We start from the raw sequence: 27648 nt of genomic DNA on the forward strand, positions 1-27648 counted from the left end.
TCAGAGGAAAAGAAAGAAAAAGATTATGGATATAGGTGCTTGGTTAAATGAGAGAAAATAAATCATGGATCTTAATCTGACATCTATGAACTTTTTTTCCTAATGTTTTTATAAATGCATTTCAATATAATTAATTTCTTTTAAAATTCTACATATTTTATTTCATGTATTTCAAAACAGTATTATAAGAAGGGGTTCAAAGGTTTGGACAAAATGCCAAAAAGGGTCCATGATACAAGAAAAATTAACAATCTCTGTCCCAAACCTTTTAGTTTGACACTCAGTAAAGTTCTTGTAGAATGGTATTAGGAGCCAGACAGGAATCCATCAAGTAAAACATGGGGGTTAGCTGCAGTGGAAAAGGACCAAAGTTAGAATAGGAGTCCAAGCAATGGAGGAATCAAGAAGCTGAAATTCTATTCCTAATTCATCTATTACTTTTGATTAATTACCACTAATATTGAAAGATTGAAATATATAGTCAAAAGATTAATAAATGGTGAATTAAGAGACTTGGATTCTAGGTAAGAACTCTTTTATTTATTAGTCATGTGCCTTTGGTAAAGTTGCTTGAGACTTCACTTTCTCACTTGTCCAAATGGGTTGATTCCTGCTTTCTCCACCTTGCTAGATTGTCAGGAGGGTCAAATAAGACAATACCTTCAAAAGCACTTTGTAAACTATAAAACTCTATGATTGCAAGGTGTAATTATTGCCAGCAGAATGCTCAGCTCTTTTCTCACATTTATGGTTCTGGATTTTAGGATAAATGGTTGAGAGGGACAAGTGTATAAACAGTTCCACTGTTGTTTTTGGCTATTGGAGGACACTGACCATTCCTTGGGTGGGAGCTGTGGACAGTGGAAGAGGTTTCTGTCCTGTAAATTTGAGCTTGCATTTCACAGAAGCCAAACTTGCTCAGCAGAATGAAGAAATCCCTTCTAAAAGTCTTGGTGAAGATAGCATACAGGAAAGGGTTGGCACAGGAATTAATGGGGTAGAACAGAACTAAAAGAATCTTTGACTTGGAGACAGTGATGAGGGGCATTTTGACGGAAGCTGAGATAGCAAAGAAGGAGATGGGCGCCATGCAGAGGAAGTCGGTGAAAATGAGCATGGCCATGCGCTTGGCAATCTTGGTATCACTGGTAGAAGAGACGATATTTGGGTTCCTCACAGTGAAGTAGATATGGGTATAACAAGTACAGATGATCACAAAGGCTAAAACATTGAGCACAAGGAGGAATATAACATAGAGCTGCGACAAAGTGCTATCGATATCCATGGGCAGGCAGATGCTCACCTTCATGTAGCTGCTGACGCCAAAAATGGGCAAGAGGGCAACCGAGAAAGCAAAGATCCATCCTATCAACATGATGCTGGCAGCGTGGCGGAGTCTCACCTTGCGGTCCAGCTGCATGGCATAGGTGATAGTGTGCCACCTCTCCAAAGTGATGGCTGTCAGTGTGTAGACAGAGAGCTCACTGGCAAAGACAGTGAAGAAACCTGCAGCATCACAGCCTGCGCCAGTTTGCCAGTCAATAGCATAGTTGTGGTACTGACTCTTGGTATGAATGTCCACTGAGGCAATAAGCAGTAGGTAGACCCCAATGCAGAGGTCAGCAAAAGCCAAATTGCACATAAGGAACCGGGGGACAGTGAGTTTGTACTGACTGGTGATCAAGATCACCAGCACCACAGTGTTCCCAGTGATGGAGAGGATACTAATGAACCATATGAGGACTCGGAGGAAGTTGTATCCCATGATGTCTTCACAAGGGTTAAATGCATCAGGTTTAGGAGAGCAAGCAACATCAACCACTTCATTACATAAGTCATAGTCAAATTCACTTTCTGTTATGTCAAACTCTTTGTTGAGGCTTGATATATATTCTTCTTCCATAGATCTTCTTCTATAACCCCACTCCATAGCCAGATCATTACTATCTTGTCTCACAAAAGATTTGTTGCAAATTGGATGCAACTCAAAACTAAAAAAAAAAAAAAAAAAAAAAAAAAAAAAAGTTTTAATGACTTGATTCCAGATTGCCAAGAACATTATTGCAATTATATGTGGTAGAAACATTGTGATTTCTGAGATTTCTTACCACCTTTGCCCTTCCTCCACCCTTAGCAGCTTATTGACTTTAAGGTCAAGTTTAAGGGTTGTTATTACTTTATATTCTTACATTCTTATACCTGACTCTCTCTCCCTATCCACTTTCCTATGTCTTCTGTATCCAAGAACATAAAATACAGGCATTTTCAGTGGCCATTCTCCTTGACTAAAACTCTTTTGTCTCTGCTTCCTGGCTTCTTTGGCTTCTTTTAAGTCTCAGCTAAAGTCTCATGTTCTATAAGAAATCTTTTTCAGTTTTCCCTAGTCTTAGTGCCTTCCCTCTAAGATGATATCTAACTTAGTCTATTTGTACTTAGCTGTTTGCATGTTGTCTTCCATTAGACAATGCGCTCCTTGAGAGGACTGTTTTTGTTTTTTCCTTACTTTGCATTCTCATTGCACAGCGCATGATAGATGCTTAATAAATGCTTGTTTTTATTTGTCATTTAGTCAACATATGCAAAAAGAAGAGTATGGGATTTACCTATTTTAATAATGGGCCCTGTAGCCCTCTTCTCCATACTCCTTCAGTTTGGTCAGTTGGTTTGTCTTAGAGTGAGACTGAGTTGTTCCTGATACTCATAATAAATCATTTCTTTACCATCATTCCACTCCTCTTCTCTCCCACCATCCTGTTAATCACCATCACTTAAGTTCAATCTCATTTTGTTTGAGTTAGGTGGCACAGTGGATAGAGTTCCAGTCCTGGAGTCAGGAAAACATCAATTCAAGTCTGGTGTCAGACACTATATGAACCTGGACAAGTAATTTAAACTTGTCTGCCTCAGTTTCCTCATGTATAAAATGAGCTGGAGAAGGAAATAGCAAACCACTCCTGTATCTTTGCTAAGAAAACCCTAAGTGGGGTTATGAAAAATTGGGCATAACTGAAATGACTAAATAATATCAGCAGCAATAATGATATTTTGTAGAAGAGAAAACTGATACTCAAAAATGGGAAGTGATATTAAATGGCAGAGTCTGGACTATCAGATCTTCTTCTTCTTCTTTTTTTTTTTTTTAAACTTTGCTTACCTAAGAATATAGAACATATTTTTAGCACATATGTTTAGAAATTATTGAAATGTTTATTTCATTGATTTTTATAAACACACATATGTTACATATATATTTTGGTACAGGATCTGTTATTTCATTGGTGTAAGTAGATTATTCTTTGTTTTTTTATGTTTTTATTTTTTCCTCAGGCAATTGGGATTAAGTGACTTGCCCAGGGTCACACAGCTAGGAAATATTAAGTGAATCAAGTCACATTTTAACTCAGATCCTCCTGACTTCAAGGCTGATGCTCTATCCAGTGCTCCACCTAGTTGCCTCAAGTAGGTTATTCTTAATGAGACTGCCCTCTCTACCAATATGTAGTCTAAAATTTATAGTAATTTAGAGTTGCATATTGCATATTAATGTTGCATATTAATAGAAATATTTTGTAATATGGACATCCTGACTCAATTATAGAATCTTTAGTGCATTTGCAGCCTGAGGATTAATATTACTACTGCCTTTTTTTTTTTTTTTTTGCCTTCTCATTCCCCTTCCCTACCACCTTGATCTGCCTAGATAAAGAAAATCATGAAAGTTGTTCCTATTAGTAAAACACTTTCTTTAAAGCAATTTTATATAGTAGGTAATAAACATATTGATTCATTGAGTTTCTTCCTTTTGTCCTTTATCCCTTCTTTTTTTGCCTTTCCATTTCTTCTTCCTAGTCTTCCATTCCTTCCCTCCTAGAAGAAGATTTCCTTCTTCTAAACAGGTAGTATGGGGAAGGGTGTTAGTATTAAGAAGGAAAATATATTCTCCTAAAGTGCCTAGGGACTAACTCATATATAAGGAGGAGTTGGCTTATTCAGGATTTCATATTATATTTCTTTCCAGGTTCCCACATTAATTTTCTCTGTCTTGGTCTCCATTTTAATTCAAACGTTCATGAGAATTTGTCAGTCTTAAAGAGACATTTTAAGATAGATTTGTATTGAAGCCAAATGAAAAATACTCTAATCAGACAGATGGATGCCAAATATAGAGAATAATATCAAGATAATCTCTCTGTTATGAAGCAGCAATAAAGTTATGATAAAATCTTACATGGAAATTTTATTTGAATACAGTAAGGTAGTTATTAGCAACTAACTATAAGATTCATGATTCACAACTTATCTGTTCTTTAAAGGAGAAACTCTATAATATGAATGCAGCATCTTTATTCATCATGTCCATAATCCAGGTTTCTGGTTTTCTGCTGGCTGCAATGAAGAGTATTGTAAAATAATCTGGAGGCTTTCCCAATAAGAGATTACTCAATCAGAGATAAATGAAGAGGTGCAGAGTTTGCATTTAGTAACTTATTTAATATTGGTTAGTATTGGTTGGAATGATTTCCAATCAAGTACCCCAGGGTACTTGGACTGGATTGTCAGTGAAGTATGGCTTGCTTTGAGCCAAAAGCAAGCCCAGAAGAGAATACTACCTTCTGAAAAGTACAAAGGCAAGTAAACCTTTTCCTCTGCTCAAAGAGAACCACTCTTTGAATCAGGGCAAGTCTTTTTAGAAGCAAGAAAGTTTTTCATATCACAACCTGCATTCTCTTAAAGAATGCTAAATAACTGACATGTAGAAAATGGAAAAAAAAAGTGAGAGAGAATTCCTGTTAACTACAGAAATTAATCAATTTATAAAAGATGTGTAAATTAATTATGAGAATTAAGTAACCAGTGCTTAATAGAAACATAATAGGAAATGAGTCTGTGTTTCAATAGTATATGATAAACAGGTGTTATGGGAATTTAAAGGGAGAGCCCATTTTGGATTTGGAAGGCTTCATGGAACAAGAGAACCTGGAATTGGACCAAAAAGGATAAAAAAGTTCTTTGACAAAACCACAGTGCACCTGGTTATAGCCTCAGTTGCTATGATGCATTAAGACCAGAACAGGAGTGTTAGGTAGTGCTGGTTGTGGAGTCAGGATGTGTTTAAATCTTGCCTCAGACTAGCTCTGTGACCCTGGGAATGTTGCTTAAGCCTATTTGCCTCAGTTTACTCATTTGTAAAATGAGCTGAAGAATGACAAACCACTCCAGTATCTTTGTAAAGAAAATCCTGAATGGGGCTGTGAAAAATTGTGCCCAACTGAAACAACTGAGCAACAAGAAAACTGGAATCATCCCAGCAACAACAATAAAATGATACATGTTTGCAGTGTTGGCAACATTCCAGGCAATGCTCTGAACATCTCTGAGCCACCTGCTCTTGTGGTGATCTTAATGTCCTTTGAGATTTCTCCTGGGGGGATTTCAGTTTCAGGGACTTGTAGGCTAATTGGTATCTTTCTTGGCCTGGTAGGAATTTCTATTTCTAATAAGAAAAAGGCAGCCCTTCTGCCCAGGTCTGGGCCCTTATGAATTCTAATTGCAGAGAGGAGTTGTGATTGGTCTTGAGTTAATCTCCAAAGTACTGGCTGACTGAATATGGTCCCTTAATGCATACTAATGGTTCTTTTGGAAAAGAAACCCTTTATCTGCAAATCATCTAAGTGGGCTTCAGCCTAGCTCTAAGTGGATCTCATCTTTGCTCTAAGTCATTTTAAAAACACTTCAGGACTTGAGGACATTTCATTCATGGCTGTGCATGAATTTGCCTGGGTGTATAACTCTGTATATGGTTTGTTTGGGTATTTATGTTTGGACTTCTCTTCTCTTGGAGTTCTCACAGAAATGATCCTCAGTAGTAATAAACTGAAACCCATAGTGAGTAGTCAAAGGCACTGGATTTGGGATTAAAAAGATAAATCTACATGTATATAAATGCAGCATTTTCCAAAGGCTGGGAACCTGAGTGACCTGGCAAAGATTTCCGGGAACTCTTGTTATGTTTTCCCATCTCTCTTCCATTTTTTAAAAAGTTCCTCCTTTCCTTTCTCCTTGGCCATTGATCAATCTGGGCTTGTGAGATATGTGTGTGTGTGTGTGTGTGTGTGTGTGTGTGTGTATGTGGGGGGAACAAGGGGGAATAATGAGGACAGCTCAAGAAAGCAGCAAACAAAAGGGAAGATGAAATGACAGATTCCAAGTGGTGACATCAGGAAGAAAAGGCATTTCCGTGACAGCCTGTATATGCTTTGGTGTAGATGTCCCTAATGGACTGATTGGATCTATCAATATCCCCAGAAATTACCAAATAAGATTGAATGAAAAATAAGGGCATGACTTACGCTTGCCGTCTCCAGTTTGCAAAGGCACAACAGTGGCTGGGATAGGTGAGGTTGGCTTCCACTAGCTCAGCAAACTTTTCCAAGTTGGGAAGAGTTTTAAAGTTGTAAGCTGACTTGGCCTTCAGTTTCTTAAGATTTTTCAAGCCATCGCTAGGGAGGGAATGGATCCTGGTCCTGGAAATATCTCTTTAAGCAGAAATTGAGAAGGAGAAGAGCAGGATTAAAGGAAAGATTTTAGGATATCTTGCTTAGAAGGTGAAAGACCAGAAATGCTCACAAAATATCTACATAAAGTACAGGGGGAAGTTTTGGACTGGTTCCCTTACCTTGGATTATTTTGTACATAATGGTTTTTCTAAAGTATTACTTTCTCATTGTCTGCTCCCTACTCAGAACTTTCAGTGACTACCTATTGCCTTTAGGGTAAAGGCTGAACATTTACAAATTAGCCCTATATAATCCATTCAGATTTATTTCTCATTTTTTCTATTGTAGACTAATACAAACTATGCCTGCTAATCCAGTTTATCCTAGATACTATGATTTATTAATAGCATGCACTCACCTGATGTAAAGAAGATACCAAAGAGATGTACCTTAGCTATCTTCCTTCTACTCTTACACCCCCATCCCCTCATTCCCCAGTATTAGTTCTGAAATTGTTTTATACTTAGGAGGACCAAAGTTTGTAGCCTTTTACAAATGCATCAATCTAGGACCAAGGAAGCCCAGACCAATTTTAATTAACAATCACAAATAAGCTAGAGTTGATAATATTTCAACAGTGTTTTAGGGTTATATGAAGAAATTTAGTCATAACTCTTTCGATGTATTCTATTTTCCCCATTCCCAGAAGGATCCTGAGCCTGACCAGTTTCTGAACATATTTTGCACATTCTTTTCTCTATGATTTTGCAATGCTCTTGTCATTGCCTAGAGCAGGACTTCTTAAATTTTTTCCAGTCACAATTCCTTTTCATTCAAGAAATTTTTACATGACTTCATCTTGAATCTGAGCCCAGGTGTTTCTGGCAGCATTCACCCATGTGTAGTGCAAAGTGTGTATGTTGTATATTCAGAACCAAGGTTATAATGAAGTCTGGTGACACAACACAGACAAGCAGACAAGTGCTGCAAGAAATACCTTGGACTCATTATCCATTAGATTTTGAATTAGTTTTTGGTCATTTCACTGAGAAATCTTTTATTGTTGCCAAATTTTTTTTTACAACCCCCACATTAAGTTATGGGACCCATATGAAGTCATGACCTACACTGTTTTAGAAGCGTTGGCTTGTTCTGGAAAGATTTACATGTACTGATGCTGAGCAAAACAAGCAGAGCCAGAAATGCATTGTACACAATAACAGCAAAAAGATCTACTATGAAAGACTTGGTTCTTTTTAGTGGTTCAGTGATCCAAAGCAATCTCAATAGAATTTGGTCAGAAAATATCATCTGCATCCAGAAAAAAGAATAAGGAGACTGGATGTATATCAGTATGTGCTATGTTCATTTTTTTTTTCCTGTTTTTTTTTCTCTCTCGTGGTTTTTTTCTTTTACTCTGATTTTTCTCTCCCAGCATGATACATAAAGTAATATGTATTAAAAATAAATAAATTTACTAGGAAAAAAGAAGTTACTCCTCTGCTTTTTATTTCTTCACACTTTATCTTTTTCTTTGGGCCAGCTTTCACTTCCATAGGTCTCACCATCAGGGAGCATCAGAGACAGGGGAGAGAAGACATTCCATTTAACAATTTTTTATTGAGTTCTTACTCTGTACAATAAAGTGAAGTGATATTTGTAGTGATTCATAAACTTTGAAATCAAATACATATGCTATTATATATTATCTATATCTATCTGTATGTATGTATGTACGTATATATCTATCTAATCTTCTTGTTCAAGGAAGACTAGCACCTCTAGCATGAGGGCTTGCTGAGCCCTTTTCATGGCTGCTCATCCACCTTTGGAGTCATCAGGCATTTATTTCTCACTTGTGACTCCAGGAAACTGTAGCTTGCACAGTATCCACACCCTAGTGAACCATCTTGGCAGACACCCTACTGAGCCACAAATCCATCCATGAGTTAGAGGGGTGTCTATCCCAAGTCTGTGAAGACTTCTCTGCCCTGCCCTGCCCTGCCCCTGAAATGGGCAGATAAGAACAATTTGTTGCAATGGCCTTGAAGGCATTTGAGGTAGATACAGTAAAGCACTTAGAGCTTGGTCACACAAGATGATCCATTGCATACTGTACTATTCATGATCATTCTGACTTTTGTCTTGCTGCTGGACTTCATTAAAGTCCAGGAAGAGAGAATGAGGCTGATGACTTTGTGCAACTCTATCTTGCTTATATCCAATTTATGTATGAATTAAGACATTACCTTTTGAGGTCATTGGACATATTTGAAAATGAAGGACAAAATAACAATATTTATGATTGAAGGAGGCAAAACCCTGTTCTTTAATCGTATAGGGGCTTTTGAGTTCTATTTTTATTGATATATTTAATTTTACATCAACTATATTTCCAATTATATGTCACCCTTCTCTCCTTTGCAGAAAATTATTCTTGTAAGAAAAATTTTTTAAAAAAGAGACAGGAAGAAAAAGCTTGAGCAAAACAAACCAATGGATCATGCCTGATAACATATGTGATGTTCTACAAGTATAGTACACAATATCTTCAGTAAAAAAGAGATCTTTTTTCTCATATTTTATTTGAATTCAAATTGAGTAATTTATATTAATAGCATTTTATATTATTATAAGTAATATTATCATGATTTATTTTAACAATCTCCATCTTTCTCACCCTTTCCTTTATAATTACTAGAAGTGCTGCTATTTTAATTTTGTTATCAACTTTTTCTGTTTTACATTCAATCTAGGCAATTCCTTTGGGGTCTCATCCTTGATGCACACCAGTCTGACCCAATAGTGTCTTCAAACATTTCTTTGAGTTCCTCTTGAGTTACTTTATATGGTGAATTCTTGACAAGGAGTGCCCTTGTGTCTTCCTCTGCCTTATCTCTTTTGCTTTTTCCAGTTTAATTTCAGAGCCAAACACTTTGGAGCTACTGAGTTCCAGAGCCTTTTCCATGTATATATTGGATTCAAATTTCATGTAGCTAAACTGTCTTGTGGCACCATATGATAAAGTTCTTTTTTGAAAACAAGTCTGTGATGCCAGGTTTTTTATTTTATTGTATTTGTTCTTTGTTTTATAGCTCAGAAGCAGTTTTGTTGAAGTTCAGGTTACCAGAGAAGAGACTAAAATTTATAGACACTCCAGCATCCAATTTTTGTTTCTTGAACCCTTTTCTTTTCTCCTCTTTCCTGGTGCTTCTCTCATAGACACTCCTCTTTTTCTTTCTATTCTTCCTCGTTGTCGTCTTCTTCTTCCTCATCTTTTTTTATCTTTCTCCTAAAATTTCTTGGTTTTCCCAGGTTTTTCCCAGAAGATGCCTTCATAGAGCAGGTGTGATTTCCATAGCTGCTTCTTTAGGGTCATCCTCATCTTCTTCATCCTTGTCACTGCCCTCCTCATCTTCCTCATCGTCCTCATCTTTAGAATTTTGTTTAGCAAGAGCTGATGCCATCTTAGTGACTATGGGAGGCTCAAGTTTTTCATCTTCCTCCTAATTCACTATCCTTTCCTTTAGATTCACAGTCCTCCTTGGAAATCTTCCTGATTTTTATTCCTTTGGTTGGGGATACTGCTGCTTCTGCCCGGGTGGCAATTGCCTTACCTGGAGTGCCTCACTTCTTGCTTGGCACTATGATGGATTTGGCTGGGGTGGCCACATTCTTGGTGGGAGCCACAGTAGTTGTTTTTTCCCAAGGTTCGTGACTTGCTTTTTCTGTCTTCTGACATATCCATGATCATGTCTTCTATCTCTTTTGGGGAAGGGCCATTTTCTTTGGCTCATCTTGACTTTTAGAAGCTTCCCCTAACTTCACTATGATGGCAGCATGTGAGTAGATTGTGGAAGGTAGAGATCTACCAGCCAAAGCCCATGTAATTGTTGATGGTGGCAGGTAGTAGGAGAAGGAATCTGTCTGCAAGTAGTTCTTTGCTGACTGAAACTTAGATGAAAGACTTCTTCATAATTCTCTTCTATCTCTCATATAATTTTTAAGTTCCCTTTTGAGCTCTTCCATGAATTCTTTGTGGGCTAGATAACACTTCCTGTTTTTTGTTGTTTTGCTCATAGGTGTTTTTACATTGTTGTTCTCTTCTGAGTCTGTGTCTTGATCTTCTGTCACTATAATAACTTTCTTCAGATTGTTTTTTGTTGTTGTTTTCTGCTCATCTTTTTTGGGGGCCTTTTCCCTTTCTTTTAAATTTGAGCCCTGCTCTTGGAGAGGAAGGGGCACTGTCTCAGGCTTCTTGTACCAGAGGATGCAGGTACTGGCTGTTTAACTAGTGATGCACTGATGTTGTCCTGAGGGCACTTGGGACCCTTATGTCTAGTGGTATGCTGAGGGAGCAAGATGGGGAATGGCTGGCATTACTAAGGCTGTAGGGGTTGAACAGCTTATCTGGTGTTGAGCTGGGGTCTTAGTGGTGGTATCTGGCACATGCTGAGGCTGGTGAGGTGTTTCTAGGTTTCCATAGGGCTATACTGAAGGACATGACAATCTGACTGCCAGTAGCTGTCTCTTTGTTGAGGGCTTTGGTGAAGCATGCCACAGATGTCCAACACTGGCAACTACCTGTTTGTTTAGGCACTCGTAGTCTGGTGTTTATCTGTTTGTCCAGAGCCACACTGAAGCACTTGAATGGGATCCTGTATCTTTGCCTAGGACTATGCTGAAGTACATGGAAATTCTCAGAGTTGGAGTCCGCCCATTCCCTGACATGCTGAGGTACATAGCCAATATTGGTGTTGGCATTTGCCTGCTCCACCATACCAAGGCTTAGGGATTTACCACTGATTTGCTGAGCTGGGGTGCACTCATTTTCTATCTTGAACTGTGCTCTCCTTTTATTCAAGTGAGAGGCACCTTTCTTGACAATCTTCCAAATTTCTTGAAATCAAAGATTGTTTTTCCTTCCATCCTTTTGTTGGTTCTGTTGTTCCAGGATTTGTTTGGGGGGTATTATTTTATCTTTATTTGGAGGTAAATGTGGGAGTTATGATTTGATTTGTGACTTACTCTGTCATCTTGGCTCCTGGAACTAAACTTATTGGACCTCAGAATTCTTAAGTGTGTGGTTTGTCTTCTGTGCTCCTAGTTCCCTATATATGAGCCCTCTGCTCCTGGTGTCTAGTCAATCATTCTGTTCTCTGACCAGTTAAGAGATCCAATTAAGGTTCATGTCCATATTCTATATTACGGAATTCTCTTCATTCTTCATGACCCTATCAAAACTTTACCTCAAAAATTGTTATGTTAGGAAAAAATTTTTTTTTCTCTTTAATTTTCTGCTTATTTAAAAAAAGAGAGAATAGGAAAAAGAAAGACAAAAAAGGAAAATGTAACAAAACAGAACAACTTCAAAAGAGAACATTGTAATATGCCCAGCAGAACATCAGGTAGGTTTCAAAATATATAACAGTAAATTTCTGCTTCAAGAAAGAATATATAATAGTAGAAAAATTGTATTCATGAGTTCTGTCTTTTCTTTGCTTCCTTGTAGGTTGTTCTTTTATTCTCTACTGCACATTTTTTTTTTTTTTTTACTTTATTCCTTTTTTTCCCACCACCTTCTCCAAGCAGGTTATAGTTAAGCACATGTGTATTTAATAGATATATCACACACACATATACACAAACATTCACTCCTTATATATACATGGACACACACACACAAACATATGTAATTCATACATATTCACAGACCCACACACATATACAGATACCTATATATTCACTCCCATTCCTTGTTGTAGTGTTTGTGTATATCTCTTCTATCTCTGCTCATTGCTCTACTTTAATTTTGCTCCTAAACTTGTCTTGCTATTACTTAACCTCCCCCCACCCATGGATTCTTCCTTTGTCAACTTTCCCCATCCTTTGCTTCACCCTTTTCCCATTCCTTCCTCCTTATTTCTTTATAGATTTTGGAGGACCCTTTATGATATCTGTATATATATGTATATATATAGATATATAGTATTGTCTATTTAACACATTTCTGATGTGAGTAGGTTTTCAGAATTGGGAGCCCTTCTCTCCCCTCTAATGCCTCTGTGTCTATTCTTTCCCTGTATCTCATTTGTATAAATCTTTCTTTTGAGCTACCCAATTACTAATGTCAATCTTAAATTTATGGTATACATTTCCATGTAAAAAACATAAACAGTTTGTTCATGTTAAGTTCCTTGAAATTAATCTTGGACATTGGCTCTTATAGGTTAAATTTTCTATTGAATTCAGATTTGGTTGAAAGTTCTAAAAATCTGCAAGTTCATTGAATGTCCTCTTTTTTTCATTCAATATTATAGATAATTTTTCTGGTTATGATATTTTTGGTTGCAGGCTTAGTTCTTTTGATTGCCAATGTATATGATTCCAGGATCTGCAGTCTTTTTTTTTGTAGCTGACAAAAAGTTCTATACAATTCAAATTGTAACTCCAGCACATTTGAATTTTTTTCTTGTTTTTTGCAAACTTTTCTCTTTGATTTAGGAATTTCAAAGTTTGGCAATAATATTTCTATGTGATTTCCACAAAGGATTTCTTTGAAGTGGTGATCTAGGGGTTTTTTCTATTTCTACTTTCCCTTTGTGTTCTATCATAACAAGACCATTCTCTTGAATTATTTCTTGTATTATTGGGTCTAGTTAGTTTTTTTTTTTTCCAACAGAGATGTTGTAATCTGTCCTTAAAGAGCTTGCTTCCTTTGTTGTTTTTGCTATTTTTATTTGATGGGCACTTTGAAATCAATCAGAGATTCTTTCATTTCCCATTCTGGAGTTGTAATGAACTTAATGCCTTCAACTAGCCATTGTTTAGTCACTTCAATTGTGTCCGAATCTTCATGATCTCTTTGAAATTTTCTTGGCAAAGAAACTGAAGTGGTTTTCCTTTTTTTTTTTTTTTCCAGTTTATTTTATAGATGATGAAATGAGGCAAACAGGGTTGAGTTGTCGGAGGTCACACAGATAGTAAGTATCTGAGGCTAAATTTGAACTCATGAAGAGGGGTCTTTCTAATTCTAAACCCAGTATACCATATCCTTTGCCACTTAGCTGCACATTTGCCATAGTACCCTGATTTAGAATACTATATTTGCAATTAGAAAATCTGGATTCAAGTACCACACTAGCTGTACAAGACAATTTCATCTCTCTGACTCCATAGTTTCTTTTTCTGTAAAGAGAGGAGATTAGCCTTGGTGGCTTTAAGGCTACCTTCTAGGTCTCAGTTTGTGACCAGTTACTGGTGTTTATTTCATGGCTGCAGCTCATAGCCCTCCATACTTGTTTATTCTATCATTCTTTTCTCTCCTTCCACAAATCTTCTATATAGCATGTATCTTATATACTACATTCATTGTTATGGATTGTTGAAAATACTTCTTCAAATGTAGAATGAGAATAATTCTATTTGCACTGCCCATATCATAGCATTGTTGCAAGGAAAGGTATAAATTGCAAAAGGATATATAAATGTGAGCTATTATTGTTTTCTGCACCCTTTCTGAGCCCTTCATATATTCAACCTGTAGTGTGAATCCTTGAGCTATTTGAGATAATTCACATAAACTGCCTTGCCAACTTTATTTTACTATATAAGTGTAAGCTATTATTATTATTGTTATTTTCTATACATATATGATTCCCTAACCCATCAGCAAATAAGATCTTTGTTGAGGATAGCTACCCTCTGTGTTAAAGTCTTTCCTTATTTAGATTAGACTTCTCCAGTTTCTTTAACTAATACTCAAGTACAGTGATTTCTGGCAATTTCACCATTCTGAGTGCTCTTCTCTGAATAACATCAAGCTTATTAATGCTCTCCTAAAATATAGCACCTGTATCTCCGCCCCCCCCCCAATCCTTTTATCCTGAGAAAGAGTAATCAACATTTGCTGCCTCCATTTCATCTCCAATACAGCTTGAGCTCTAACTTTTGCAATCTTCCTGCTTGAACCTAACACTCTATTGAAACTAATCTCCCAAAGGTCACCAAGACTTCTTAATCACAAAATCTTATTGATTTTTTTTTTCTGTTTTCATCCTCTTTGAAATTTCTGCGGTTTTGTTACACTGCTGATCATACATTCCTTCTAGATACTCTCCTCAGTTGACATCTCAACACTGCTTTCTTTTGCATCCCTTCCTATTTGTCTATAATTTAATTATTTAATAAAAGGACCAGATATGTCAATTGATGCAATAACTTGAAAATAATTAAAAATAATTTTCTACCATAAATTACTATAACTTTTATCTGTAGAAAATATTACTTGGATGTAAATAATCACTTGCAGGTATTACATTTTTTCTTTGAGATAAATATTTTCATCTTAATATTTTTAGCATATGTCAATACACTGAATCAAATGCTGCAGCTTAGTTTGTCGATATATTCTTAAATTCTGGTCCTTCTAGTATGCCCCATTAAGAACTGAGGATAAAAAATTGAACAATTAATGTACTTAAGGAGATTTTGTTCTACCTGGGATAAACATGTTGACAAATCATGCCTAGACAAAATATGCAAAAGAAGAAATTTAGATGTAGAGAGGGCCGTCAGCTAGAGAAATGAGGAAAAACTTTATGTAGAAAGAGTTTCAAAGGAAACAGGACTCTAGGAAACAGAAGAGAAGAGCAGACCATTCCAGACATGGGAGGCAGCCCACTGCAAAGGTGGAAAGATGGGAATTGGAGTGTCCAATTTAAAGAATAGCAAGGCCACATTCAGGGAGTATTGTTTAATGAGCCTGGAAAATTAAATTGGCCCTAAGTTAGGAAGAGATTTAAAAGTCAAGCAGAGGAATTTATATTTTATCCTAGAGGCAATATTTGAGTTAAATATGTATAAGAGTAACATGGTCATTCAATCACTTCAGGAAATTTTTTTGGCAACTCCGTAGACTTCATTGGAGAAGGAATGAATTTGATACAATGAGACTAATTTTCCAACTATTTAAATAGATTAGGTGATGATTGATAAGGGCCTAGATTAAGTTGGTAGCCATATGGGTAGAGAGAAGAGGATGGCTACAAAAGATGCCGTCTTTCGTCATTTCTTCCTTGTCATCAAATGATTAGCTATGTGGCATGAGTGATAGTGAGAAGTTAAGGATGACACTGTGACTGGAAAGATAATAATACCCTTGATAGTACCTTGAGGAGATAGGTGGATTTTGGGAGAAAAAATAATCAGGTATGTTTTGGACATGCTGAATTTGAAATTCCTATGAGACATCCAGTTTGAAATATCCAGTAGACATAATTGAATCTCTGGAAACACTGAGATCATCCAATGAATTAATGAGAGGAGAGAAGGAGAGAGAGCGAGTGAGTGAGAGATATAGACAGACAGAGACAGACAAACAGAGAAAGAGAGAGTGGGAGAAATGGGATCAGTTAAGAAATATTATGTAGAGATGATGAATTGGAAAAGAGTACTGAGGAGAGGTCAGACTTCATCCTTTCCTTTTTTCCTTTTTCCCCTTCCCTTCTTCCCTTTCCCCTTCCTTTTTTCTCTTTTCCTCTTTCCTTCTTACCCTCTTCCCCTCTTCCCTTTTCCCCTTCCCTTCCCTTCCATCTTTTCATTTTCCCCTTTCTCCTTTTTCCTTTCCCCTTTCCCTCTTTTCCCCCTTTCCTCACTTTTCTCCCCTTTCCTCTCTTTTCCCCCTTTTTTCTTTCTTGTCTTTTCTTTTCTTTCCTCTTTCCCCTTTCCCCTTTCCTTTCCTTTTTCTTTTTCATTTTCCTTTCTTCTTTCTTTTCCATTTTCCTTTCCTCTTTCCTTTCTTCCTTTCCTCTTTCCTTTCCTTCCTTCCCCCTTCTCTCCTTTCTTTTCTTCCCCCTTCTATCCTTTCCTTCCTTCCTCCCTTTCCTCCTTTCCTTCCTTCCTCCTTTTCTTCCTTTCCTTCCTTCCTCCTTTTCTTCCTTTCCTTCCTTCCTCCCTTCTTTCTTCCCTCCCTTCCTTCTTTCCTTTGAAAGTGGAGGGCAGTATAAAATTATAAAGCCTGATTTTGAAAGGAAGAATGTGAGGTAAGAATTTAGGTCTTAGTAAATACTGAGGGGTGGAAATATCAATGAATCAGTCAAAATTTATTAATCACCTACTATATTCCAGGGACTGTATTAAGTGTTGATTATACAAATACAAAGACAGTCCTTACCTTCCAGGGGCTTACTAATGGGAGAAGACTACAAAATGTGCTCAGAATTAAAAATATATTTGGGAAGGGTAAAGCATAGTGAGAGTCTCAGTTCTAATCAAGAGATTTTAAAGTTTTGAAGTGTTGAAATAAAAAACCCATAGATTATGGTGAGATCAAAACAGTGACTATTCTTATGTGTGATGAAGCTTGATGTCAAGGAAGATGAGAAAACTGAGCTATTGTGAGAATATGTGTTTGAGCTAATATCAACATATATTCCAACTATGTTGACAAGGGTTCAAGTAGAGAAGAAGCCTGTGAGACAGATTCTCCTTTTTCTAAGACTTTGCTAGATCATTATTTTCATCTGGAGGCATGTGGATGGTTCAAGTTCTTCCTTTCCTCTTCCTTTCAAATGGATTAAAAGAAGGGACTTTTCAGGAAAGATGAGATTATATCAAGCATGAAGAGATATATTCTGAAAACCTGAAAATGCTTCATTCTAGTAAGCATCATCTTCCAGAGACTAATTCAGAGAATGCCAGAGATTAAATACAACCCAGACTCTAAGGGCTATTGATGTTTAGAAGATGACAAGTGAGGGACATAGGAAATAGCACTAGACAAGTATCTCCTCACCTCTAGATCAAAGGAGTAATGTATGGATGAGTGCAGAGATAGTGATGAGTATTATTTATCCATTGAATAGTATGTAGGTCCTTCTGAGTATAGTAAAGGATGTTGAACTATGGAGAAAAAGAGTCAATTGATAGTGCAGAGCTGAATTGTATTGGGCTTTCAAATCTGGGAAGTCTAGACTTAGGCAATGAAAAGCTTTTGAAGATTTTTGAGCAGGCTAATGATGATAAAAATCAATTTTTTTAGTGAGATTAATCTGTCAAATTTGATTTGAGGAAGAGGAGGGAAACCAGGGACATGGAAGGCATATAGAGCCCCTATATGTAGTAACATAGGTTTGAAGTGATAAGTTTTTTTTTTCAATATTTGACCTGTATATTTGTGAATTAAGAAGCATTATGGAACTTCTCTTGCTCTCTGTGGCAAGACAAAGATGAATAAAACTGGTTTCTTGTTTAGAATATGTTTATTTGGAGAGAAAAACTCAAACACATGAAAAACAATAACTAAACCTGTAACAGTGACTGAACATAACTTAGACATAAACTTAACATAGGAAAAACAATAACAAAAATACAAAGTGAAAATTAGGGATAAAATTATAGCTAGCATTTATATAATGCTTTATGATTTGCAAAGACTTGATAAATATCATTTTATTTTATCCTCACAACAACCCTAGGTGATAGGTTTTATCCCCATTTTACAAAAGAGGAAATTAGTAGAGGTAATTGACTTGTCTAGTTTTATTCGATTAATAAATGTCTGAAGCAGTATTTAAACTCAGTTTGTCTTCCAAATTCAATTCTAAATTCACTGACCAACTAGCTTTCCAGGTAGAGACTATTTACTATAAAACTTCTAGTGTTTATAGTGTTTGTATATTCAATAGAATAGAAGGCTGTGGAAAAGGTAAGACTACGTTATGGACTATGGGAGTAAATAGATTTCACATATATAAAAAGGCATTCTATGGCAGGGGAATAACTGAAGTCATGGTGAGATTATAATTATGGTGTATGCAGAGAATAAGGAATAGATTAGACTGGGTACAAGTCTGAATTTGTATAGGGGAGAAATAGGATATAAGGAAAATAAGTTGACCTGAGGCCCTGAATACCAGGATAAGGTAATTTCTTTGGTCATATCTTCGTTTAGTATATATCTATTCCATTGCTTGTGCTTATCATAATTATCTCTATCTTTGGGTGTTTTCTTGGGGTAGAAGGTGAATGTATAGTTTTATTTATATACTGCCTAACACTCTGCTGGATATGTATAATTAGGCCCTTAATTAATAAACACCATTTGATGATTTTATTAATGGCTTAGATAATGTTCCAATTATACTTGTGGGTGAAACTATTTTGGTTTGGATTACTAAAACTTTAGAAAACAGTTCTAGAATCAACAGAACTAGAGTGGAACAGAAAACAAATGCAAAGGAAATAATTGGCCTATTTTCTTGGATACTCTCTCCTATCTATTTTTGAGACTGTTCTTATGCTTTATGACAGCTCCTTTTCTATCTCCTTTGGTGAATCTTCATTTAGTCAAGTCTTTTAACTGTGGATAATCCCCTAAGGGCTCCTTGCTGGACCCTCTTTTCTCATTTGTTGATCCTATTTGCTCCCATGAGTTGAATTATCATCTCTATATAATGATTCCCAAATTTCAGACTTTAGTGTGTCTCCCTCAGCTCCAGGTCCTCATAATCAATCAAGAACTGGATGTTCAATAAGCATCTCAAACTCAACAATTAACCAGAACTCATTATCTATTTTCTTAATCCTTATCTTCCCCAGCTCCCTCCGTCAGTCTTCTAAACTTTGTTATTACTGATAGGGTCTGTTCTATCACTATTATATCCTCTCAGTCATCCAGATTGGAAACCTTGATGTTATCTTCAATTCTTAATTCACATTCACTTCACATATCTAATTTGTTGTCAAGTCTTGTCATTTTGTTTTCATGATGACTTTCATATACATTCTTTTTTTCACTTAAACAGCCATCTCAGTAAAGCAACTCATTATCTCTTTCCTAAAATATTTAAATAGTCTAATTTATCTCAGTGTCTAAAATCTCCCACTGGAGTGGGAAACTCCAGTCTAACCTCTGCTTAGCTGCCAAAATGGTATTCCTAAAGCACTAAAGAGGGAGACCACATCCCCCTTATTACTCAAATAAACTATATAGGGGCTTCCTATTATCCCTAAGACCAAATATAACATCCACTACTTTGCATTTCAGACCCTTTACAACCTGGTACTTTCATTTTTTTTTTTTTTTTGGTTTTTACGCATCTCATTTCCCCTCAAACACCTTCTGATTTATCTGTACTGGTCTACTTTCCTAACATAATACTCCATTTTTTAACTCTATGCATTTGAACTGGCTGTCCTCCATCATTTTCATAACTTAAAATTAAAAGAAAAAGATGAGTGCACACGAAACTGCAAATCTATTATGTACAACTTGCTGTTCCTTTTAAATATAAAATAAAGCTATCATTTTTCATGTAACATTCTTTTCCTCTCCTTTTCTTCCCTTCTCTTTTCCCTAAAGATGGCTACCATGAGACACAAATATGTATCTGTATGTATATTTACACACAGACATATATACATAAAATCATTCTATACATACTTCTGCTTATCAAATTTTTCTCTGAATGTGGATGACCTCTTTTTTCATAGATCCTTTAGTTAATTTGGGTATTTATAATTATATATTATATTATATATAATAATAATCAAAATGACTTATTTGCTCAAAGTTTTTCTTAAAACAATATTGCTGTGATTATATGCAATGTTCTCTTGGTTCTGCTCATTTTGCTCTTTATTGTTTTGTACAAGCCTATCCCTGTTTTCTCACACATTTTGTATATAGTTATTTTCATATTATCTCTTCCATTAGAATGTGAACTCCTGGAGGACAGATTCTGCATTTTTGCCTTTTTTTGTGTCCCTAACACTTAGCAATATGCCTGGTACATATTAAATATCTTAAAAAGAATTGATTATGAAAATAAAGATGAAATTTAAGAGAAAAAATCTGAAGATAGTTGATACTAAAGCACAAAAGCACAAGATAAGGGAATATTAGCTACACATAAATATGGCTTTAATATAACCCAGTTGAGGATTGCTTTTTTGGTCCTGGTTTGTCTGCTTACTTGTTTTTATGGATTATTATTGGATGTTATTAATTATTATTACTAGGAGTGACACATCCAACAGTCAGAAAATAGAGGTTCAATCCCTGATTTGAATACAATGACTTGATTTTAACAAGGATATAGAGAACTGAATTAAAAAATTAGAGAAATAGAAACTAGAATTTATGGGACTAATTACTGAACGTGTATTAGGGAAAACATAGAATATTTGTGTCAGAAATGTAATTGACATACTATATAGCACAGCCCAGTAAGTGAAGTGGAGAATAGAGGTAGATTTTTAGAAAGTGTTTAAAAAACTCAGCCTTTGGAATTTTTGTGTCAGAAACTGCAAAGTAGTTAAAATTGCTTTGTATTCATCTCTATTTGTTTACATTTATATTTGTGTAGGAGGTCACTAGTTGTTGAGGAAATATGAAATGCCTTATGTAGAAGATAGTGCTTAAGTAGTATCTGAATGAAGAGAGGCATTCTGTAGAGCAGAAGTGAGGAGGGGGTGATTTCCAGGCATTCCTATTTGACTAGTGCAAAGAAAAAGAGACGAAATATGGAGGGTCATATGTGAGGAAGAGAGAAGGCCAATTTGGCTGGATCATTGACTATGAGAAGGGGAGTGATGTATAATGAGGATGGAAAATGAATTTAGGGAAATGATACGAAGTGCTTTAAAGGATTACATTGGAAAAATAGCTCAACATAAGTGAAATGATGGAAGCAACTGCTTTGGAGAATTTGAGCGCCAGAAGGATCCACCCCTCATCTCTCCTTCTGGAGATTTCGAAACATTCTGTTAACAGTGTATTAGCTCATGGAGAGCCCCTTGGTTCCGAGATGGAAAGCAAAATAGGACACAGTAGCTGATTAAGGGATGCCTTGCTGGGTCAAGATCGACAAGAGTTAAAATTTACTCCCCACCTCATTTAATAAACTGTGTTATAGTCAGTGCCACAAATTGGATTTGAACAATTTCTCTTTCTTCCAGCAAAGATGTTATTACAGGTCAATCATTTCCATAAGTGAAAGCACATTTCTGGTGTACACTACACTGACAGATGGTTAGGAGACCTCTCTTTCATGATCCCAGTTGGGATAAAAAGGCAATTTACTATCTATAGAACTGTGGGTAATGGAACAGAATCATTCTCATACAAATAACTCAGTGTTTGAATCTGAACTATCAAATGAATCTGAGCTATAGCCAAATCAATTTGATAAACCATTGGAATAGGATTGTATTGGCTCCAGCTCAGCAAGGCGATGCATTAAATTTTCCCTACAGAGATCAGTTTCCCAAGGAAATAACAATTGCTCCATTGCTAAGAAAGACTTCAGAATGCAGAAATCACAAAACCAAAAAAAAAAGTCAAAGCTAGAGACAGAAATTGATCCTCAAGGTCAAGACCTATGAGACTCATCAGTTGTAGTCAGTTTTGTAGTGAATGAAGTGGTTGAAATTTGTAATCAGGGTTCCCAAATCCTCTTTTCTAGGACTGGTTCTTCCAGTAGCACTGCTTCTCTGCTCTCTCCCCCTGGTAGGGTGTTATCTAACCTCTTTTAGTTCTCCTTCCTGACCCCAAGAAAAAACCTGCTTTCAGGAAATGATTTATTAAACCAATTTTTAGGATATTTCCCCAGATTGCTGGGAGTCAACTTGTTATGTTGAATGGTTTCCAGAGATGCTAAACCTGAAGTTAGCATAGGGTAACCAGGTCTTTGACCTAGAGTGAGAGATTTAAAGACCAGAAAATTGAACACTTTTAGCAGAATAGGATGAGGAAAGGGAAATTAGAGCTCAGATATTGATCAAAGAATCAAAGAAAGGAAGTTTTGGTTTTAGAAGGCTGTGAGAGAGGAGTATGCTGTCTTTTCATTCCCTCCTTTCCCTTCATCTCATAAAGAAATCCCCAACTTGCTGCACCCTATCCCCTTCCCAAATCTTGCTCTTTCTCATTTTCTTTTTTTAAGCAGAAAAGCTTCTCTCCTCAAACTTTACCTAAAGTCTTGAGCCTGCAAAGGTGTTAATTAACTTGGGTCTATTTGAGGAAAAGTATTACAAAAATAGGCCTCTGGGATCACTGAAAACTTATTTCTGCAGGTGTTGGGTGAAAGACAGAGCAAGTGTGAAGAACTAGGAGTAGTCTTGTGACAGTGAACTGATATGGGCAGTTGTCAGAAATTCTTGGCTGCCTTTCCTGTTAGGTTTGTTTTCTGTGCTCTTGGGGAGAAGGAAACAACCAGAAAGTTATCATGGGCATGTATTCTTGGGGCAGCTTTATCTTTCTATGATCAAGAGTCATAGAATTTCAATGCCCAAGTCACTCTGGTCGGTATCTCATTCAAGTTGCCTAAGAATTCTTTCTAAGATAGCTCTAACAAGTGGCCATCCAGCTTTCAGTTGAATAATTTCTAGTTAGGGGGAATTCACTAGCTCTGGAAGTGGTCCATTTCACTTTGAGGCAGTTTTAACTGTGAGGAAGTCTTTTCCTGACATTGAACCCACATCTGTTTGTCTACCACTTCTGCCCACTGGTCATTCTGCCTCTGACATCTGCCCAGAATAAGTGGATGTATTTTTCCAGATTTGATCATGTCAACCCCTTCCCTAACTCAATAAACTCCAGTGGATTCCAATTACCTCATTCCATCTGGCATTCAAAACTCATCAAAATGGAATATCTTTCCAGTCTTCTTATATGTTCCTCTCTGACATATACTCTTTGATCTAGTGATACTGGCCTCCCAGTTCCATACACAAGATAAGTCATCTCTCTTTTCTGAACTTTTTTTCTTGCCGTATTACATGCCTGCAGTATTCCTCTCTCTTCCAACTACCTTGCTTCCTTTGGGTCTAAAGGAAAATCAACAGGAAGCCTTCCCTAATCCCTTTTAATTCTGTTAATGATTTCCTATTTATCTTGTCTATAACTTCCTTTGTATATATTTGTTTCCGTGTGGTCTTCTTCATTATATTGTAAGCCTCCTGAGGACAAGGACTATCTTTTGCCCCTTTTTGTAACCCCAAGGCTTTGTATAGTGCCTGACACATAGTAGATACTTAATGTTTATTGAACAAGTGATTCTAGATAATGCTCTTCAGATACTTGAAGATAACAATCAAGTCTTAATCTTCTCACAGTTAAACATGTCTTATGTAGAAAAACTCTTATGTAGGAAAATTCTGGGGTCATCATCCTGAAATATTGCATCAGTTTTGGTACTCATACTTCATCAGTTCCCTCAGTAGGGTTCTGGTTTTCAGTCTTTGTCCTTTGTCTTCTGATAGTAAGGCTAGAGAGTAGAGCAAAAACTCCCCCCAAAGAATCTTTTTACAATTCACAATGCAACTATTTCCTAACCAACTGTATTTCTGGATTTGACTTTACTATAATCATCACCCCTCATCTCACTGAGAACTTTTTGTGCACTATCTCTTTTTCCTTTCTCACCTTATAATTTTTTTGTGTACATTATTTTTTTCCATTTGATTATAAGCTTCTTGAGGGCATGGACTATCTATTTTTTAATTTGTATTGTCAGAGATTAGCAGAGTTCTTAACACATAGACATTTAATAAGTATTTCTTGAATTGAATTGAATTATGCCTGTGATAGCTAAGGTTCCCACCATCTTAATTGCCCTCTTCTAGATGTAATCTAGTTTAAATGGTACAAACATGTAGTTTAGTATTTTCTCATGCTATGAAAAAAATAAAGTCTGAAAGTAGTAATAATGGTAATCATGATGATGATGAGTATCATCATCAGAAACAGCTAGGTTTAGATGAATAGAGCACTGAGTCTGGAGTCAGGTAGACCTAAGTTGAGATCCAGTCTCAGATAACTTACTAATTGTGTGATCCTGAGCAAGTCATTTAATCTCTCTCTGTCCAGAGTTCCTCATTTGCAGAAGAGATAATAGCACCTACTTTCTAGTGTTGTTGTGAGAATAAAGTGAGATAATGTTTGTAAGTCATTTTGTGAACCTTAAAGTGTGATATCAATGCAAGCTATTATTGTTATTGTATAGCATGTTGAAATTTCATAAGTAATTTACTTTAAAGATATTGTCTTACTTAAAAATATCATCTTATTTATCTAGCTGTCTCACCAATGGCCCTATCACCTCCCTTATTTGGATACTCTGACTTTCAATTAGCCTAGGCATTTGTCTTTTTAACTATCACACATTGTTGATTATCTTTAAGTAGATGATTAATTAAAACATCAGAATTTCCCTCCACTATGATCTAGTGCTGCCTCCCAATCCTGCATTTGTGAAGCTGATTTTTCAAACTTAAGTGTACAATTTTCTTCATGTTTGTCCCTGGGAAACTTTATCATTGTGCTAAGTTAGAGGGATCTATCTAGATATTGATTTTGTCACTGAGTATACAAACTGTCCCTCTCAGATTTGTAACATCTTCAAATAACTCCAATATTTGGGCAAAGCAAACACCAAAGAAAAATTGTGCAATGACAATATGAATACATACCATTAGTAAGTTATCTGAGACTGGATCTCAACTTCAGATCCAGTGCTCAGTCCATCTAAATCTAGCTGTTTCTGATAATGATACTAATCATCATTACTATCATTATGACTACTTTTGTACTTTATTTTTTTTATAGCTTGATGAAATGCTAAATTCCACATTTTAGCACCATTTAAGCTAGATTATGTCAAGAAAAGAGCAATTAAGATGGTGTGAGGACTAGCCAACATGGGCATAATTCAATTCAATTCAAGAAATGTTTATTAAATGTTTATGTGTTAGGAATTCTGCTAAACTCTGAGGTTATAAATAAAAAACAGATAGTCCATGTCCTCAAAAAGCTTATAATCAAATGGGAAAAATAATATACGCCAAAAAAGTTTAGAAGATACCGGAGGAAGAAGAGACATTGAAGAAAAGTTCTCAGTGAGATGAAGGGTGATGATTATGGTAAAGTCAAATCCAGAAATATAGCTAGTAGGAAATAACTGGCCTATGAACTGTATAATGATCTTTTAGGGGGAGGTTTTTCCTCCATCCTCTAACCTTACTATCAGAAGACAGAGGGCAAAGACTGAAGCCTGGGGCTTCCTGCCCTGTTTATCCTCCTTTTCAATAGGATGTGAAGTTCCTTTTATAGGTTTTAGCCTCTGACATCCTGCTAATCCTCACCAAAGTCCTTATTTGTTTCAGGCACAAAGGAAGGCATTGACTGACATGGACCTTGGATGTTGAGGCCTGTCTGGTTTACTGACCCACAATTTTTTGCCTATTGATGAGACATTTTATTGCAATTCCTGAATTTGGATCTCTATCACCTTTCTTGTTTTAGGTGAAAGGAGATTTTGAACTTTCATCACTAGAATGTAATTTTAATGGTCTCATTTTTATTGCTCCAGGCAAATTCTGAGGTCCCTGGACCCCAGGCATGAATTTAAGACATCTAAGTAATAAATGACATTTTTAATAAACTGCAATTTGTCTAGGCTTTAATCTTTGGGTTTGTTATTTCCATTTTCTGAATTAAGTCTGGAGCTTTTCTTTTTTTAAAATACCCATGAATGTTTCTGCCACCATGACCTTTTCTGTTATGAAGTTAGATGTCTTCTAACTCTTAATGGACAGTGGGTGTTTGAGGCAATCTTTGCACATTATTTCAAATGTAACTCCAGTCTGTGATGTTTACCTTCTGAAAGACTGAAGGAGGTTAAAAACCAACTGAAAAACAGAAACTCCCAAGTTTTTCTTTTTCATTTGGTTAGTAACCAGTTCTTACTGGTTTAATATTCCTTAACCCTGGCCACTTTAAGATAATGAATGAATGACTAGGAAAAGCTTTCATTAAGTCTATATTATGTGCAAAGTACTGAAGATTCAAATCCCTGATCCCAAAGAGCTCACTTTCTATCAAGAGGTGACATATATGAAGATTTCAGCAGTAATCACATGGAAAAATTCTGTGATCCTAAGAGTAGAGTACCTGAGTAGATGATAATTCATATTTTAAAAGATTATTCCCTTGGTCAAGCAATTCCACTTCAGATATTGGACCAAATGTCAAAAACTTTGGTTCTGAGAATGTCCTTGTTGAATCTTCAGTAGCTGTGGATGCTGAAGAGATTGGGGTTATACCATCTGTGGAGGGAGTTTTCAGGCTTCATTTCCATGAGGATTACTTTCTTAGATGAGGATTGTAAGATTCATTCAGGAAGCAGGACTGGTGGCCACGAGGCTGCTGTTATTTGTGGGATTCTTAGACTCAGGATACTTCATTATCTTCACTTGGTTGTGAGGTTTTATGGTAGTCTTGATTCACCATTCCTGACCCACATTGCTTTCTGTTTCCCTGTCATGGTACCTTGCTACTTAGCTATGCTGGTTACTTGCTATATCAATATTTGGTTTTAATTATAGTAAGGATATAGAGCTTCTTCTTCAGGGGGATTGTTAGCCATGAATGATGGCTGTGAGGATTAGCCTAGAAGGGCAGCTGATGATCCTAGGAGGAACTACTATTTTGGCGGCTTTTAAATTTAGGGTCCTGGGCTGTCTCTACCGAGATCTGAGGGTAGGTAGTAGTTAAGGCAGTAGCAGTGGTTGGTATCACTTGGAATAAGGCACCTTCAATCCTTCCTTAGAATGCCTTATTGCTTCAGGTAGGCTGACTTGCTCACTCCATTGGTTGAAGTTAATTGGGTCGGCAGCCCAACAACCTATTGTCTTAGAATTCACTGAGACATAGAGTAATTGAATGTCTAGTCCCATGAATTGACAATGCTTTGGCTTTTCATTACTATCAAATGCCTAGGTAGGTTAGAATTATTCCCTTCTCCTTTATCTGTATTTTCCTTTATCATTATTGGACCTGAGAAGGTAGGGTCCAATGCTGGTCTCGTTTGGGAGGGAGTTTGGAGTTCTATTCAACATGGAATCTGTTGCAACTTAAAAGCATCTCCTGTGTTGTAGGGCACTGAGTTATCTGAGACAAATGAAAATACTTCATATGTTATGATGCACAGATGCCAGTTCTCTTGCCTATAGTTTGTCAGACACAATTAGGGCTTTCGTATCACCAGAAAACCACTCAAAATCAGGACTTTAGAGCTCTCTGCTTCCCCTTTTCCATTTTCTAGTGAGAGCTCAAGAAAACCTAGGTCTTTCCAGAAGACACTAAGTCTCT

At 36.4% G+C, this 27648-nt stretch overlaps 1 protein-coding gene across 1 annotated transcript in view; it reads right to left on the reverse strand.

Annotated features, from left to right (window-relative positions):
* Window positions 1-521: 521 nt before the first annotated feature.
* FSHR (follicle stimulating hormone receptor) overlaps window positions 522-27648 on the reverse strand; it is a 229042-nt gene continuing 201915 nt past the window's right edge. Inside the window, exons 9-10 of the mRNA XM_003758290.3 lie at window positions 6351-6536; window positions 522-1991 (exon numbers count right to left, since the gene is read on the reverse strand). Of these exons, the coding sequence (XP_003758338.1) occupies window positions 761-1991; window positions 6351-6536 (1417 nt within the window). The 3' untranslated portion in view covers window positions 522-760. The remainder of the gene's footprint in view (window positions 1992-6350; window positions 6537-27648) is intronic.

Source organism: Sarcophilus harrisii, chromosome 2 (assembly GCF_902635505.1).
Source record: "Sarcophilus harrisii chromosome 2, mSarHar1.11, whole genome shotgun sequence".
NCBI lineage: Eukaryota > Metazoa > Chordata > Mammalia > Dasyuromorphia > Dasyuridae > Sarcophilus > Sarcophilus harrisii.